The 18154-nt window shown below is 37.4% G+C and overlaps 1 protein-coding gene across 1 annotated transcript in view; it reads left to right on the forward strand.

The window, feature by feature from the left end:
* Nucleotides 1-18154, forward strand: part of lrwd1 (leucine-rich repeats and WD repeat domain containing 1) — a 77470-nt gene that overhangs the window by 19736 nt on the left and 39580 nt on the right. The window contains exons 5-7 of the mRNA XM_069910541.1: nt 391-543; nt 12460-12552; nt 12880-13200. Coding sequence (XP_069766642.1) covers nt 391-543; nt 12460-12552; nt 12880-13200 — 567 coding nt within the window. The remainder of the gene's footprint in view (nt 1-390; nt 544-12459; nt 12553-12879; nt 13201-18154) is intronic.

The following is an 18154-nucleotide window of genomic DNA, read 5'->3' on the forward strand; positions in this document are numbered from 1 at the left end:
TGTGGTGTTGCAGCTTGCACTTGGGAATAGATTATTTGAGTTCTCATCTGCAATTGGATTTGAGAAAAAGATCAGCCTGAAGTTACGTACATATTAGAAAATAATTTGGTAGATTTAAATTATTTGTGTATGGAATGTATTAAGATCACATTGGACACTTGTAAGTGACACTTTTTTAGTTGGCTTTCTTTTTTAAAATGCTTTTACCATTTCTCATTATTTTTAAAAACTTTCTACAAGTAATAGTTCTGGCTTCTTAAAAGCTCTCATTTCTTATTTCCTGAAATATAATTTCTAGCTTTAGTAATGCCAGAAGAAACGGTGGAGAGGGTTTGAAGGAAATAACTGGCCATTCAAATCTTTACATAATTTTTCTTTTCTTCTTTTGAGGTAAATGCTTATTGGAATAAAAATTACAAAGCTCGGTTCTCAGGGTCACCAACTGCTGATGAGATAAGGAGAGTTGGAAATAATTTTGTGAAATCAGCAGTTGCCAATGTTAAGTTTGGGCCAAATTCTCTGCGTGAATTTACAAAATGGAGGGTAAGTAGTTATTTTTAAAAAATTCTCCTTGAAGTACTTCCCAAACCCAGAGTTTTCCACAGGAGCCATAATCCATTTTAAATTACACACTGTAAACATATAGTTAAAGATGTTTTCTTTCTTTTTTAATCTTTTGTATTAGTTTTTATAAGAAATACAATACAATGAAGAAAAGGGAACAAAACTGAAAATATAATATTGTATCTGTATATTATTAAGATAAAACTTCATACAGTATAAACTTGATTCCCCCTCTACTGCAATGGGTGAAAATTAAAAAAAATCAAAAGTATTATATAAAAATCCTCCTCCTAACCTACTCTAATAAAAAAAAGTAAAACTAACAAAAAACATCGGAGCAGCTTATCCTGAGGGTTACATATATTTTGTAGTTTTTGGTTGCTACCGTAAATAACAATCAAAAGTAAGATGACATCTCATTTGGAAGAGTAAATACATCTAATCACATTAGAAATATTTACATCATATGTAAATAAGACATGAAAGGTCGCTATATATCTTCAAGTTTCACCGTTGAAGCAAATACATATCTAATTTTTTTCTAGGCTTAGACAAGACATAACATGAGGAGGAAACCATTGAAGCACTGTGGGAGGTCCAGAGTCTTTCAATTTGAATAGGATGGCCATCCTATTGAATAGATACAGAAAAACTCTATGTCTGGGTTAACAACCCTGAAAAGAGCAGTTAATGGATTGGGTTGTAGCTCCACCTGGAGTATAGCTGAAAAGATATTAAAAATTACTTTCCAATAGTTCTCTACGGATGAACAAGACCAAAACATATGTGTCAATGAGGCAATTTCAGATTTGCATCTGTCACAAATAGGGTTAATATTAGAAAAATTACTAGCCAATTTATCTTTGGATATGTGAACGTGATGCACCACGTTGATTTGGATTAATGAATGTCTGGCGCATACAGAAGATGTGTTCACCAGTTTAAAAATCTTGTCCCATAGATCTTCAGGTAAGGGTCTTGCAAGTTCCAGTTCCCAAGCCTTTTTAATCTTATTGTAGGCGTAATTTTAATAATCTATTGTGGGTTGTCTCAAGATTATAGCTCAGAAATAAGACACACAGAACAAGGAGTGCAGTTGACACTGGTTTTAATGAGCTGGCTGTTCCCTTTTATATGGACAAGCAGACCCTGGCTGCCTTGTGACCAACGGGCATAACCCATGCCTCTTCAGGCTCTGATTAGTGGGATCAGCCTGTTTTGCTGCAATGTCGCCAACGGGTATGGTTTATGCTGCCCTGGGTGCCGATTGACCCTTTTGTGATCCGTCGCTGGCGATTGGCTGGCAGAGCCTGTTTCGCAGAAGCCTATGGGAATGGGCTGCTGACACCTCGTGCAGCCTGCTCGGTTGCCATGTTCGAACGGCATCTTTTTGTGTCGGCCTGCGACTACAGCTGCAGGCTGCTACACTATCATATATACCGGTAATTCCATTTAATCCTTTCTGAGAAGGATTTAATTGAAAAATATTATCTAAATCTGGTGAATGTACAAATGGAAAATCCAGTAATATGGTATTTAAGAAATTTCTAATTCGTAACCCCAACCCCAACCAATTTTCCCTTGCAACCGCTGCAACCATGCCTGCCTGACCCGCATCGGACTTGTAAGTCACCAACGAGCCTGCAGCAGACATGGACATACCCCTCCATAAATCTTCATCCGCAAAGCCAAGCCAAAGAAAGAAAGAATTTGTAAATATTTTTAAAAATGAGTATTTGGTAAGTCATATTTATTTGCCAGCTGCTCAAAAGGCATTGAACAACCTTCCTTAATTAAATTTGCAAAAAAAAGCAATACCTTTGATTTCCAGAGACAAAGATTGATGGTTGAAAAAAGTAATTATCAGAGATAGCACTAGATAAGAGAAAGTTTTATGAAAATTTTTTAAAATCCTAAATTGGAAACAAATTTGCTATGTATGGGATAGATATATTCTTATTGATCTTGGAAAAGATAAATGGAAGAGAAGCATCAATAAAGAGGCCACTGAATACTGCTGTATAGATTTCAATTCTATGATCCAATTTATCAGAATAAAAAATCCAAAAAGTTAGATTGCAAATTTTAGCAGCCCACTAATAAAATGTAAAATTAGGTAAATTTTTTTTCAATTTTTGTACATGAAATTTAGTAATTCTAGGGTTTTTGTTCTTCCAAATAAAGGAAGAAACTTCAGTCAATATTATTTAAAAAAAGAGATTTCGGGATGGAAACTGGAATCGCTTGAAATAAATATAAAAGGTAATATTTTCATTTTAACTGCATTAATATGACCTATTAAAGATAATGATAAAGGAGAGCGTCTAGAAAAAGACAATTTTACATACTTGAATAGAGGAGAAAAAGTGAGTTTGTATAAATCTTTAAATCATTTTGTAATTTTAACCCCTAAGTATGTGAGATTATCTCTAACAATTTTTAATAGAACGTGAGTGTAGATAGGGACTTGCATATTCAGAAAGAAAATACTCTTATGAAGGTTTAATTTATATCCAGAGAAAGAGTTGAATTAATGAAACACAGATAACATAACTGGGATAGATCTTTCTGGATCTGAAATATAAACTAATAAGTCATCTGCATACAAAGAAATCTTTTGAGTTACTCTCTCTCTTTGATACTCCCTTAAACCTCATGAGAGCCATAAAGGGCTATTGCCCTTAAGCTAGAACAAATATCAAAGGGTTAAAGGGGATATCCCTTTCTAGTTCCCCTAAACAACCTAAATGAGGAGAATTTGTTATTATTAGTAACTACCATAGCTAAGGGAATACAGTAGATCAATTTAATTCATGATTTAAAGCCCATGCCAAAATTAATATCTCCTTAATGCTTCAAATAAATAGTTCCACACCACTCTCAAAAGCCATTTCTGCATCTAGAGAAGCTACACATTCTGGAATTGTGTCCGAAGGGGAATAAGTAATAATCATTAATCTACGAATGTTAAAATGTGAATAGCGACTTTTGATAAATCCAGTCTGATCTTTAGATATAACAGAGGGAAGAATATTTTCCAACCTCCCAGCTAGAATCTTAGCAAAAACCTTAAAATCTATATTCAACAAAGAAATTGACCAAGAGGAAGTACATTCAGTCAGATGTTTACCTTTTATAGGAAGCAATGAAATTGAAGCTTCATAAAAGGTTGCAGTAAGGTCCAGGAGAAAACAGAATTTTCAAATACTTTACATAGTTGAGGAGTAAGTAAATGATTTTTAAAAATCTACTGTAAAGCCATCCGGACCTGTGGCCTTGCCAAATTGAAGAGAAGATACAGCTTGGGAAACTTCTGACTCTGAAATTGGAGCTTCCAACAAGTTTTGATCTTATTTTTGATTTTATTTTAGAAATAATCAACCTTTGCAAAAATTTATCCATTAAAATAAAATTATGAGGAAATTCAGATTTGTATAGATCTGAATAAAATTCGTGAACCATATTCAGCATGATCAAAAGTTTCCATCCTTCTATGTATCTTTGTAATTTGTCTTTTAGCTCCAGCTGCCTCAGCTGAACAGCTAACTGCTTACCTGATTTCTCTCCATGCACATAAAATTGAGATTTAAGTTTAAGTAGTTCATTCACAATGGGGGTAAGTTAATAAGGAGTTTGAAATTCTACTCTTTCCTTATAAAGGTCATAGAATATAATCTGCCAATCCCCTTTATTCTATTAGCAAGTTATGTCAGTTCACTTTGGTACATTTATTAAGTCCAGCAGAATAAGAAATTATTTGTCCTCATAAAATGCTTTAAGTGCATCCCATAATACCAGATTGAACATTCCTTCAGTGGAATTTGTCTGAAAAAACCGCCAGAATTGAACTCTACATGAAATTAGAACAACAAGTGTCCTCATTTTGGGTAACTCCTTCCTCTCTTTCTTTCCTTTTTTTTTAACCTTCCCCTATTGAATTTTCTCTCCAACTCTCCCTCTCAAACTGCATGCCACTGTCTCCCAGCCGCAAGAGGTCGGAAGAATCCCTTGTCTCAGCATCATTAAAGAGAGGGCCGCCTAAGCAGGAGTGGGACTTCAGGCTCATTGATGTTCCCTCTCCTTCCCTCCTTCCTCAGCACACTGGAGCTTCCGACACCGATTATGAACCCTCCCCTCAGCCGACTACCACACATGCACACCAAACTCCCCATCTTGGTCCTCACCAGGCAGCTAGATCTGGGAGGCAATGTCAAGAAGGTGGGTCTGGATCTATGCAATTCCTACTCCCTAAATCCATTCACACACATGCAGTTCCTTTCTGGGGAGTGGTGTATCCTCATATCAAACCCCACAAACTGACTGAATGGAACCAATATCATCCTATGGAATGGATAGCCAGAAGAAGAAGAAGAAGACATCTTCTGCTTGATCTGGAGTCATAAACCATTAAGGGGGACCATTCTTCGGGAAAATCTTTAGACATGCAGGGAAGCAGAGAATGGCGAAGTTGTTTTTTTTTTCATAGAGTTCAGACATCTTTAAATTTAATTTCTCTGCCAAGACTTCAGGCCAGTAATCTTCTGCAACACAAAATTTCAGCATACCTCGTCTATGAGGCTCTCTGATTATAGCTTCCTTTCTTTGAAAATAATGAAGGCAGAGAATAATAGGTCGAGGTTTAACTTCAGGTGGAGGTTTTGACTTCAGAAGCATGATGTGCCCGATCAAAAATTGGAGGTTTACTCAACACTCTTTAGAAAACTCTTTAGTCTGTTTAAAAAAAAATCAAGTCAAAAGCTTCAATATCTTCAGGAAGTCCAAAAATACTTAACTTCTGTTTCCAGTTTCTGCTATCTAGGTTGATAACGTTATGCTTATAATTTTGCAAATCAGCTGCAGTTTCTCAAAATGTTCTTTGAAGGCATCAACTTTTGAGAGGAGACACGAGTCAGGGGAATATCAGCCCTCTCCAGAAAAGAAGAAATAACGTGAAGAAAATATAAAGTTCAAGAAATACAAAACATAACAAATAAAAGATAAAGTTGTAGAGAAAAGAAAGAAAATGGCACCCAAGAAGGAAAAAGTAAAAACAACGGGAAAAAAAGAAGAAAAGACGCCGGAAGAGAAAGGAGAAGGCCTTACCTGCATGAAGAAACAGGGAGCCGTCGTGGAGAAAAGAGCCCATTCTTCGAAGTTGGTGACGACTCCGCAGAGTCCCGACCCTCCTGATCGCTGTCCACAATCTAAGGAGAAGGAAAACGGCGATGGGAGGGGGGCTCAACTGAGGAGCGAGCAAACATAACACAACCAGCTTAGACACCAGGGCTCTCAGCTGGAAGAGGAGGAAAGACAGCTGGAAGACAGGAAAGGGAGTGAAAAGAAAGAAAGAAGAGCAGCAGCAGCAGGAGACAAAACAGATGAGTAGCCCTGAAGAAGAGGACCAACAGCATAAAGCCAAGCAAGAAGAAGCCCACGAAAGTGAGACAAGCAACTCATCAGGAAAGTCAGAAGAGACACAGATACAAGGAAGAGAAGAAGAAGACAAACACAGGTGCAGACACAAAAGAAGAAGACCAAGATTCTGCACAGAAAAATAGAAGTTAAAACAGATGGACAGAACAAATGAGAGCATTAAAAGAATGGTTGACATTAGAATTTAGTGAAATGAAAAGTACAGAAGAAAAAGTGAATAGATTAGAGCTGGTCATGACAGAAATAGGGAAAAGATTAGAAAATGTGAAACGGCTGTAGAAATGGAAATGAATGACTTAAGAAGAAAATTGGAAGAAAGTGATAAAAAGAGTTGTTAGCTCAGAAAATTGATATGTTGGAAAATTATAGTAGGCGAAACAACAAAATAGTGGGCCTAAAGGAAGATGAAAAAGACACAGATATGAAGGAATTTATAAAAGAATGGATCCCAAAAGTTCAAGGGAATGACAGAAATACAGGAAGGAATGGAAATAGAAAGGGCACACAGAACACTAGCTCCAAAACCACAGACACATCAAAAACCAAGATCTGTTTAGTAAAATTTTTGAGATATACAACAAGAGAAAATATACTGGAGTGGGCAAGGAATAAAATTAGAGAAGAGAATAAACCATTGGAATACAAGGGTCAAAAAATATATTTTTACCCAGACATAAGTTTTGAACTCATGAAGGAGTTTAATACAGCAAAATCAATCCTATGGAAAAATGGTTATAAATTCATGTTAAGACATCCAGCTGTGCTTAAAATATTTATCCCTGTGGAGCAAAACAGACTGTTCTTGGATCCGGAGGAAGCTCGAGAATTTGCAGAACGCCTGCAGGACAGAAGGAGAGATGAAGAGATGTAACAAGAATGAAGAACGGCGATAAAAATACATATAAAGATAATAAAGATAAAAATAATGTATATGTAAGAACTAAAGAAGGGAAAGAGAAGGGAAGGAAGGGGGAAAAAAGAGGGTGAGCTTTGTTATATGTGTAAACAAAAAAGTTCGGGGGGGGTTGGGTGGGAGAGAATAACCGTCACTGCAAAATCAATTGACGCTTGCGAGTGGGTTCACAATGCAAATGGAGAGGGGAGTTGTGGTTGCCCGGCAAGGGATAGGGGGAAGCTCAGAGAGGGGGGGGACGACATTTGGGGCTAAGGGAATATTGGATGTGGGAGTTGTTGAAGTATTTTATGTTTTAAATGTGTTATACATTGAGTTTAAAAAGGGAAAACTGAGAGATGAAAATGGGGAAATGGGAGATGGTGGTGGTGAGGAAGCGGAAGGACATGAGATGGCCATGTTTATTTATATGACTATAAATATTAATGGAATACATAACTAAATTAAACGGAAGAGGCTATTAAATTTACTGTGAAAAAAATAGACATAGTATTTGTGCAGGAAACTCACCTAACTGAAGTGGAACATAACAAAGAGAGACTGGGTAGGGCATGTAGTGGCAGCATCATATAATTCAAAAGCTGGAGGTGTAACTATATTAATTAATAAAAATGTACCAATCAAAATAGAGGAGGAAATAATAGATCCAGCAGGAAGGTAGGTAATGATAAAGTGTCAGATATATTCAGAATTTTGGAATTTGCTCAATATATATGTACACCTAATGAAGAGGATCAAAAGTTTATGCAAGATATTTTTTTGAAGATTGTAGATACGCAAGGGAATATATTGATAGGAGGGGATTTTAACCTTAATTTGGATCCAATGTTGGATAAAACTGGACAAAAGACTAGCAAAAAGAATAAAGTGGCCAAATTTCTGGTTAATGAAAATTTATGGAAATGAAACTTATGAATATATGGTGGAGGCTGCACCCAAGGGAGAAAGAATACTCATATTATTCGAGTAGGCATAAAACATACTCAAGGATTGATATGTTTTTGTTGTCGGCCCATATTCAAGGGAGAGTTAGGAAAACTGAATATAAAGCTAGATTGCTATGATCATTCACCCTTGTTATTAGCAATAGAACTGGAGGACATCGCACCAAGAACATATAGATGGAGGTTAAGCTCCATGCTACTTAAAACGCAGGAAATTAGAGAGTTTATTGAACGCCAAATTAAAATGTACTTTGAAATAAATACGAAATCAGTGAAAGACAAATATATATTATGGGATGTAATGAAAGCCTTCATCCTCTGTTATGTAACTAAGTTATGTAACTAAGATGAAAAAGGACTACAATCGGGAAATAGAACAGTTGGAAAGGGAGATAATAAGTACAGAAAAGGAACTAGCAACAAGGGATGATATAACAAAAATAAGAGAAGTGTCAGACAAAAAAATAAAATACGAAACATTACAAACATATAAGGTGGAGAAGAACATAATGAAAATAAAGCAATAGTATTATGAGCTAGGAGAAAAAACACATAAAATATTAGCCTGGCAACTTAAAGTAGAACAAGCTAAATAAAACTGTATTGGCATCAAGGAAAAAGGACAAACAAATTACATATAATCCAATAGAACTTTAAGGAATTTTATGAACAATTATACCAAACTGAGAACGAGGGGAAAGTTGATAAAAGTTTTTAGCTAAAATTGAACTGCCGAAATTGCAAGAAGAGGAACAAAACAAACTGATAAAACCATTTGAAATAGAGGAAGTACAGGATATATTAAAAAAGCTGTCAAAAAATAAAACGCCTGGAGAGGATTCGCAGTAGAATTCTATAAAACATTAAGAGTTATTAATTCCTCCTTTCCTGGAATTAATGAACCAAATCGAAGAAAAACAAAACTTGCCAGATTCATGTAAGACAGCAATAATTACAGTAATACCAAAGACGGGGAAGGATCCACTCACACCAGCATCATATAGACCAATGTCTCTACTTAACACAGATTATAAGACAATAGCAAAATTATTAGCAAACAGATTGGCCGACTGTGTACCAAAAATAGTAAAACTAGATCAAACTGGATTTATTAAGAAAAGACGAACAGCGGATAATGTCTAAATTTATTAATTTAATTTATGGTGTTCAAGGAAATAAGATGTTAACAGTGGCTGTTGCTTTAGATGCAGAAAAAGCCTTTGACGGGTTAGAATGAAATTATTTATTCAAAGTATTACAGAGGTTCAATCTACCAGAAAAATATATTAATTGGATTAAAGCATTATATAATAGACCATTGGCAAAGGTAACAGTAAATGGATATGTATCGAACCAATTTAAATTAAGTAGGCCAACTAGGCAGGGATGTCCATTATCTCCCTCACTGTTCGCTTCAGCAATAGAACCATTGGCAGAACTGATAAGAACAGAAAATAAAATAAAATGGATAAAAATAAAGGAGGAGGAGTATAAAATCAGTTTATTTGCAGATGACATCATAGTATACTTAACAGAACCAGAAATATCAATAAGAAATTGAAGGAATATAGAGAAATATCGGGACAATGCAAATAAAAGTGAAGTGATGCCAATGAGTAATGCAGATTATACAGAATTTAAAAAAGAATCACAATTTAAATGGCAAACACAAGCAATCCGATACCTAGGTATTAGATTAGATAATAATTTAAGACACTGTACAGATTAAATTATCAGACAAGGAAAAAACCAGATTGGACTAAGATAGAACTAGATAAAATAGGGGAGAAGGTACCAGAACATATACTTTATAAGTGGGATGAAAAGCTGGTACGATATAAAAGCTCACCAGTACTGCATCATTTACTCAATATATGAAAGAAGATTCACTTAGAAAGGAAAAAAAACAAATTACCAAATACCAAAATCATTATTGACCCAAAATCAGCTAATCCCTTTTACAATAGATAACCTTTCCTTCAGAGAATGGGAGAGAAAAGGAATTAAAAGAATAGAAAATTGTTTTTTGGGAAATAATTTATTAACATTTGAACAAATGAAGTACAAATATGGAATAACTCATGGTACAATGTTTTCATACCATCAACTGAAAGCCTACTTAAAGGATAAATTGGGAAACAGACTGAGATTACCAGAAGGAAGCAGCTTTGACGACAGAAAAACAATATAACAAGTTTTAAATGGACTATCAAGATCAATCAAAATACATATAAACATTTCCCTCTTAAATATACACAGTGGCATTTTCTCCCTTGTTTTCCCCCCTACCTTCCCTCCCCCTTTCCCACCCCCCTCCAAAACCAATAAACATTCAACATACACAATACAATAAAACCATTAAATAATGTCATCACGCAATGAAAAATAAACAAGAAAAATGTGTCATCAAAACGGTCTTGAAACTTTGTAATTTTCTGATCCAGTGCCTCATAACACAAGTTCAAATTATCAATTTTAGCTTCCAATCTTGTGAGAATTTCTTCAGATTGTGAAGCCTCTGTTTTAGAACCTTTTCTTCCATTTTTCCCTTGTATCAGTTCAAGAACAGTCCTTCCGATTCTTAACTCTGCAATTAAGATGGAATTTTTTTTAAAATTCCCAGAAAGAACAGCTTTTACAGATTAAAATAGCTGTTAGGTAATGGGAAAAAGATTAGATGTTCAAGAGCCACACCAAGAACTTGTTACTCAGCCACCAGCTGGAATCTCTCCCTAAAGATGTTTTCTTGATTCAATATCTTTAATTTTCCTTCAGTCTATTCTTCGACAGATTGGTTGAGATTGAACAGTCTTCTTCTTTCTTTGGCTTGGCTTCGCGGACGAAGATTTATGGAGGGGGTAAAAGTCCACGTCAGCTGCAGGCTCGTTTGTGGCTGACAAGTCCGATGCGGGACAGGCAGACACGGTTGCAGCGGTTGCAGGGGAAAATTGGTTGGTTGGGGTTGGGTGTTGCGTTTTTCCTCCTTTGCCTTTTGTCAGTGAGGTGGGCTCTGCGGTCTTCTTCAAAGGAGGTTGCTGCCCGCCAAACTGTGAGGCGCCAAGATGCACGGTTTGAGGCGATATCAGCCCACTGGTGGTGGTCAATGTGGCAGGCACCAAGAGATTTCTTTAGGCAGTCCTTGTACCTTTTCTTTGGTGCACCTCTGTCACAGTGGCCAGTGGAGAGCTCGCCATATAACACGATCTTGGGAAGGCGATGGTCCTCCATTCTGGAGACGTGACCCACCCAGCGCAGCTGGATCTTCAGCAGCGTGGACTCGATGCTGTCGACCTCTGCCATCTCGAGTACTTCGACGTTCGGGATGAAAGCGCTCCAATGAATGTTGAGGATGGAGCGGAGACAACGCTGGTGGAAGCGTTCTAGGAGCCGTAGGTGATGCCGGTAGAGGACCCATGATTCGGAGCCGAACAGGAGTGTGGGTATGACAACGGCTCTGTATACACTAATCTTTGTGAGGTTTTTCAGTTGGTTGTTTTTCCAGACTCTTTTGTGTAGTCTTCCAAAGGCGCTATTTGCCTTGGCGAGTCTGTTGTCTATCTCATTGTCGATCCTTGCATCTGATGAAATGGTGCAGCCGAGATAGGTAAACTGGTTGACCGTTTTGAGTTTTGTGTGCCCGATGGAGATGTGGGGGGGTGGGGGGCTGGTAGTCATGGTGGGGAGCTGGCTGATGGAGGACCTCAGTTTTCTTCAGGCCAAACATTTTGGCAGTTTCCGCAAAACAGGACGTCAAGCGTTGAACAGTCTATTGAGCAATCAAACAAGCAAGTCTTCAATTGTTCCCATTTTATGTACTTTTCTGACTAGTTGCTCATTTTTTCCCCTGTCTTACAGAAGATGGGTTGACTTGATACTATGATGTCATCTCTATTCCAAAAGTTTACTAATTGCAATTGTTATGACTCTCCATCTTTGAGTGTACTAGTCAGAGTTTATTTTCTGAATCAATGACCCACTTAGGACTAATTACAAATCACATGGAACGATTGGAATTTATTGCATTGATCAATTGTCTTGATCGTAATAAATATATTTAAATTGAACTTCGATGTGGAGACAGTTATTTTAGAACTTGTGAAAGACACTTTAGTCTTATTTCTCTTCAATTTTAAGTTTGAGGCATACATTATATGATCAAACAGAATAATAATTTATAAATTTACCATTGATAAAGTGGATTACTATGCCTAATATAAAAGGCTCAATGTCTGGTTTAAAAGCTGGAGCTTAAATAAACAGTTGATTAACACACTGACCAATGGCTTGAGAAAACATAAAAAGAGTGATTTAGATTCAAGAAATTAAGACACTGATCCTAAATTCCTTTGTCGTGGCATACTCTAACCTAGCATATCATGGTCAGTTGGCTCAAAAGTGTTCCAAAACCAGAATACTCAAAATTTTAGAATCTCAAATTTCTTAATTAAAGTTCATCACTACTTTTGGATTAAACTATAATTTTAGTTTTTTGTGAATTTTAAACATTTGCCCACAAACGTAATTTTAATAGCCCAGAGTGACACTTTTGTGGAGAACATTAGAATCCTTTTAACTGATTACATTTCTATGTTATGTTCCTACTAGGTGAAAATGATAGCTTCAGAGCTTCTGGCTTCTCTGTTACAGCATAAGGAGGGATTCCCTGACTCAGAAAAGGAAGATGACGACGAAAGTGAGGTAAATCATTGTGAAGTAAGAAATGAAAGTGTTTTGATGCGTTGTTTTAAAAGAATATTCCTCGTCTCCAGGTTGTTCAAAAGAATTTCAAACTGGAGTGAGGTCATAATATAATGTCTGTGTATTTTATTAAATTGTATTGTTCTCTGTTCCATGCTGCATTAGCTGAAGTAACGTATCAAACATAACTGTATAATTCACTGGTGAGTACAGACACTGTACTTGTCAGCAATTTTTGACTCGTTGTTATCTGTTTCACTAAGTCATGAAATGCCACATGGATACAGAGTTTTTCTCAATGTCTTACACACTTCTGTTTGTATGCAGATACACAAGATCTCCAGAAGAAATAATGTGATCTCTGGACCCTCTACTGAATTATTTTCAGGTAGAAACACCTGGCTTCAGACTTCACAGGATATTGGCAAAAGTGAAGAAAATGCAAGAGCAAAGGTTCCATGGAATATTGTTGAAGAGATTTCTAAGAATAAATTTCAGGCTGGGAAAGGAAGACAAATTAAACTGGCAACCCCAACCAAAGACAAGATAATTGCAGAGAAAAAGGATGCTGAGACGAAGAGAAAGCGTTCAGCAACTCCGGTTGTAGAGAGTAATGAAAATATTCCAAAGAAGAAATCAAAGTGGAGGGTAAGTTGTTTGAATAGAGGCAGCTGTCAGCTGAAAATAAAATGTTGATTCACAAAAAGTTACATGAAAGAAAATTTTATTCTCTATCTCAGATTTTTAGGTCATGATTTTTGCACGCCTCCTTCAAACAACGAGCCTGGTAGATCACATCGATGGGGTTGGTGGGGGGAAGGAGACTCCATTAATTGGGTGTTTTGATGACTTTGCTTTCACAAAATTACATTAAAAGATCCTGTTACACAAACAAAGGGTAACGTAATCACATGTAAAAAAGAAAGGTGTTTGATGGGAACAAATGGATGTTGCCTGATCTGGATTGGGGTTGGAAATGATGCGCTAAGTATAATGGATCTGTGTTAATATTCATCCTTGGTTTAATGTTAAAACTATATTTTATCTCGATATGGGTTAATAAGTTAGTTTGGGAGGACGGCTCATTTAAATTCTACAGAGACATGGTTTTTTTGCAGCTGTCAGCTGACTTCAGCACAAAGACATTTTAAACACATCTGGTTCTTTGAGATGGAAGACAGAAGCCAGTTTGAGATGAGAATGTCTGCTGATTGAAGTTGGAGTCAGAAGATGAAAGGATTTATGATGGTTTTTGAGATATTGAAAACAATAGGTTGTAGCATGTGTGCTGTAGCGAGTGTGAAAGGAAAACACACACGTGAGGAGTCAAAGTCGAAGACTGATTTATTGCGCTAGCAGTTCTGCTTATATGGGCCCCTGGCACTGACGCCAGGGCCCCACGTCATCGGAGCGTCAGCCTCAGATTGGCCAGCATTCCTGCTGGAGTTCCCCATCTTCCCGCTGTGCAGAGGTCACCTAGGATGACAGCCGGTGTCACTCGCATGTCTACACCGTCGCCGCATTCATTGGCCATTTTTGGGCCGGTCTATGTCTCCATGCATGGGCCGCTACAGGGTGTTATTTCAGAAGCATCTGTAAAAAGGCACGGCCATTTTAGCTCTGTGAAGAGACATGTGGACTTGAAATTATGTCACATACCATGTGACATGAGAGATTTGCAGGAAATATATTATCAAAATGGGAGACAATGAAGTCAGTTTAAGGAAACTAACCATACTGTTCAGATGCAGAACTGACCAGCAATAATTTTTCCTGTAGAAGGGGAAAAGCTACCTATGTGTTACTCCTAACAGAAGGGGGATTTCAAAAGAGACGCCTACTTCTGACTGATTCTTTAAAATAAGGAGGACAGTTTCATCGATTAGAAAGCAGATTCCAAAGTCTCCATTCAAAAGAAGGTTTGATCCTGGGAAGACAGGACTTGTATTATCCTTTCCATAAGAGATGAATATGTGGCCAGAAGATGGTCACTTCTGCTTGAAGAATATCTCTTAAGGACAACTTATCAAAAGAATGAGTTAAAGGAGGCCTGAAGATATGATGTTAAAAAGTGCTTTATAATTTATTTCTGAACTGAAAATTGCAAGGCCAGAGTTGGACTTTAATCACACACACACATATTAGTGCATAGTGGGATTAAATTTAGAGTTAAGTTTAGAGATAAGTAAGAAATGTTATGTTATTGTTTTATAAAAACTTATTTTGAATTTATTGTTATCTGGTGAATTTTCCATTGCTGTTCCTTTGTTAGTGCTAACAAAGTTCCTTTAGTCCAAAACAAAATTAAAAGGGTTGTCAGTTCATAACATGAGTTTGAGGGAAGAACTGTCTAATTTTTTTTTCTGTGAAGATAAAGATTATTTGGACAGCTGGAGTAATCTCCAAACCTAATAAAGGCCAAGTCAGATTATCATTTAAAAAAAATTAAAAACTACTTCGCCAACCACCTGCACTCTGTCTATGGGTCCAGACTAGAATTACCGGTTGATATCCATTTTAATTCCCGTTAACATTCCCATGCAGACATGCTGTCTTTGACCTCATTACTGTCAGGATAACGTTAAACTTGCGTGAGGAACAACACATCAAATTCCTTTTGGACAGCCTTAAACCCAACTGTATGAACATTGATGTTTTCACTATTAGATGACCCTAATAGTTTGGTTCCACTGTTTCCATTTCTTCTCCAGCTACTCCCAACTTTTTTTTCCACCCATTTCCCTTCCCCAGTGGTCTCTCCATCTCTCACATCTTCAGTCTGGTACCCAATCACCTCTTAGCCCTTCATCAGCTTTACCCCTCCCACTTCCCCACCACAATGTACTCACTATCACCCATACCTACTTTTGTCTCAATAGAAAGTCCCAACCTGAAATGTTAACTATTTATATTATGGGTTTGCTGCTTGACTTGCTAAATCCTTGTAGCTTTTCATTTTTTGCTCAAAAAGATTCCAGCATCCGTGGCTTTTTCTCAAGGAAAATGTTGTTTAGTTAGTTGAATGAGTTTATGGGTGGTAAATGCAGTGCACTCAAGAGAGTGTTAAGAAATTTATTTTGAGAACAGAGACCCAAATCATGGAATGGCATTAGATGGTATAGAGAAAGAAGAGCATGAGGTTCAAATAAATGTGCCAGACAAAGTACAGGTAGAGAAAGGTGAATTGATTTTTTTTTTTGCTTTAAAAGGAGAATAAAAGAGTCAATCATGAGGTTAAACAAATTTTTAGTTGAGTCACGTTGTAGAATGAATAGTTCGAGATTGAATATCATGAGAGGATGAGGTAACTATAGTTATGTGGAGACATTTAGGATACAATTTTTAGCACGAGAAATGTCATTTTTTATTATTGTGTAAATTAGCAAAAGCTATTTGTGTTTATTAAATTACTGCAGTTATCCTTTCAAAAGTGTGAAAAGCTACTTGGAGAAATAGTATTGTGGAGACAATGCTTTCATGAGAGATTATTGCATCAGAGACCGTTAATAAGGGAACAGCTGTCATCATGGGAGACTTTAATTTGCATATAGATTGGACTAGCCAAATTAGTAAAAATACTGAGGAGGAGGAATTCCTTGAATGTTTACGGGACGGTTATCTAGACCAATATGTCGAGGAACCAACTCGGGAGCAGGCCATTTTAGATTGGGTATTATGCAATGATAAGGGGCTAATCAACAATCTTGTTGTACGAGGCCCTTTGGGTAGGAGTGATCACAATATGATCGAATTCTCACTCGACATGGAGAGGGATGAAATTAAAACCGAGACTAAGGTCCTGAATTTAAATAAAGGGAATTATGACGGGAGTTGAGTAAGATTGATTGGGTGGTGTTTATGGGGGAGTTGACTGTGGATAGACAATGGAAAGCATTCACAGATCTAATGGAGAAATTGCAAAAATCATTTATACCGGTTTGGCATAAAAATAAACCAAAAAAAGGTGACTCACAGTGGATAACAAGGGAAATTAGAGACAGCATTAGGTCCAAAGAGAGAGCATATCAATTGGCCAAAAAAGTACCACAACCGAAGACTGGGAGCAGTTCAAGATGCACCAAAGGAGGACAAAGGGATTAATCAAGAGAGCAAAAATAAATTACGAAAGTAAGCTTGCAGCAAATATAAAAACCGACTGCAAAAGCTTTTATAAATATGTCAAGAGGAAAAGATTAGTGAAATCCAGAGTAGGTCCCTTGCAGTCGGAATCAGGGGAATATATAATGGGGAATAAGGAAATGGCAGACCAATTAAATTCTTACTTAGTTCTGTTTTTACAAGAGAGGATACAAATAACCTCCCAAGGATGTTGGGAAACATAGAGACTAATGCAAGGGAGGAACTGAAAGAAATCAGTATCTCTAAGGACATGGTCTTGGGGAAATTGATGGGATTGAAGGCAGATAAATCCCAAGGGCCTGATAATCTACATCCTAGGGAACTTAAGGAAGTGGCCATTCAGATAGCAGATGCTTTAAGAATTATTTTCCAGAACTCGATAGACTTAGGATCAGTACCCATGGATTGGAGGGTAGCTAATGTTACCCCACTATTTAAAAAGGGGGGTAGAGAAAAAGCGGGGAATTATAGGCCAGTGAGCCTTACATCAGTAGTGGGCAAAATGATGGAATCCATTATTAAGGATGTAATAGCGGAGCATATGACTAACAGAGAAGGGATCGGACGGAGTCAACATGGATTTACAAAAGGTAAATCGTGCTTGACAAATCTATTGGAATTCTTTGATATGGTGACAGGTAAAATAGATGGGGGAGAGCCAGTGGATGTGGTGTACCTGGACTTCCAAAATGCCCTCGATAAGGTCCTGCATAAACGATTGGCTTCCAAAATCAAGGCTCATGGGATTGGGGGCAAAGTATTGATGTGGATTGAGAACTGGCTGGCAGGTAGAAGACAGAGAGTTGGGATAAATGGCTCGTTTTCTGAGTGGCGGGCGGTGACCAGTGGGGTGCCACAGGGATCTGTACTGGGACCCCAGCTGTTCACAATTTGCATTAATGATCTGGTTGAGGGGATTGGATGTAATATCTCCAAATTTGCAGATGACACTAAGCTAGGAGGCATTGTGTTCACGGAAGAGGGGGTCAGGAAGCTCCAGTGTGATTTGGATAAATTGAGGGACTGGGCAGATACATGGGAAATGCACTACTCTGTGGATAAATGTGAGGTTATCCACTTTGGTAATACAAACCGGAGGGCAGATTACTATTTGAATGGCAATAGATTAAGAGATGAGGAAGTGCAGAGAGACCTAGGGGTACTTGTACACCAGTCTCTGAAGGCGAGCATGCAGGTACAGCAGGCGGTTAAAAAGGCAAATGGTATGTTGGCCTTCATATCAAGAGGGTTTGAGTATAGGAACAAGGATACCTTACTGCAGCTGTACAGGGCCTTGGTGAGACCACACCTGGAGTATTGTGTGCAGTTTTGGTCACCTTATCTAAGGAAGGATGTTCTTGCAATGAAGGGAGTGCAGAGGCGATTCACCAGGCTGATACCTGGAATGGCAGGAATGACTTATGAGGTAAGATTGCGCAAATTGGGATTGTACTCGCTGGAG

The sequence above is a fragment of the Narcine bancroftii genome, chromosome 14 (genome assembly GCF_036971445.1).
Source record: "Narcine bancroftii isolate sNarBan1 chromosome 14, sNarBan1.hap1, whole genome shotgun sequence".
Lineage (NCBI taxonomy): Eukaryota > Metazoa > Chordata > Chondrichthyes > Torpediniformes > Narcinidae > Narcine > Narcine bancroftii.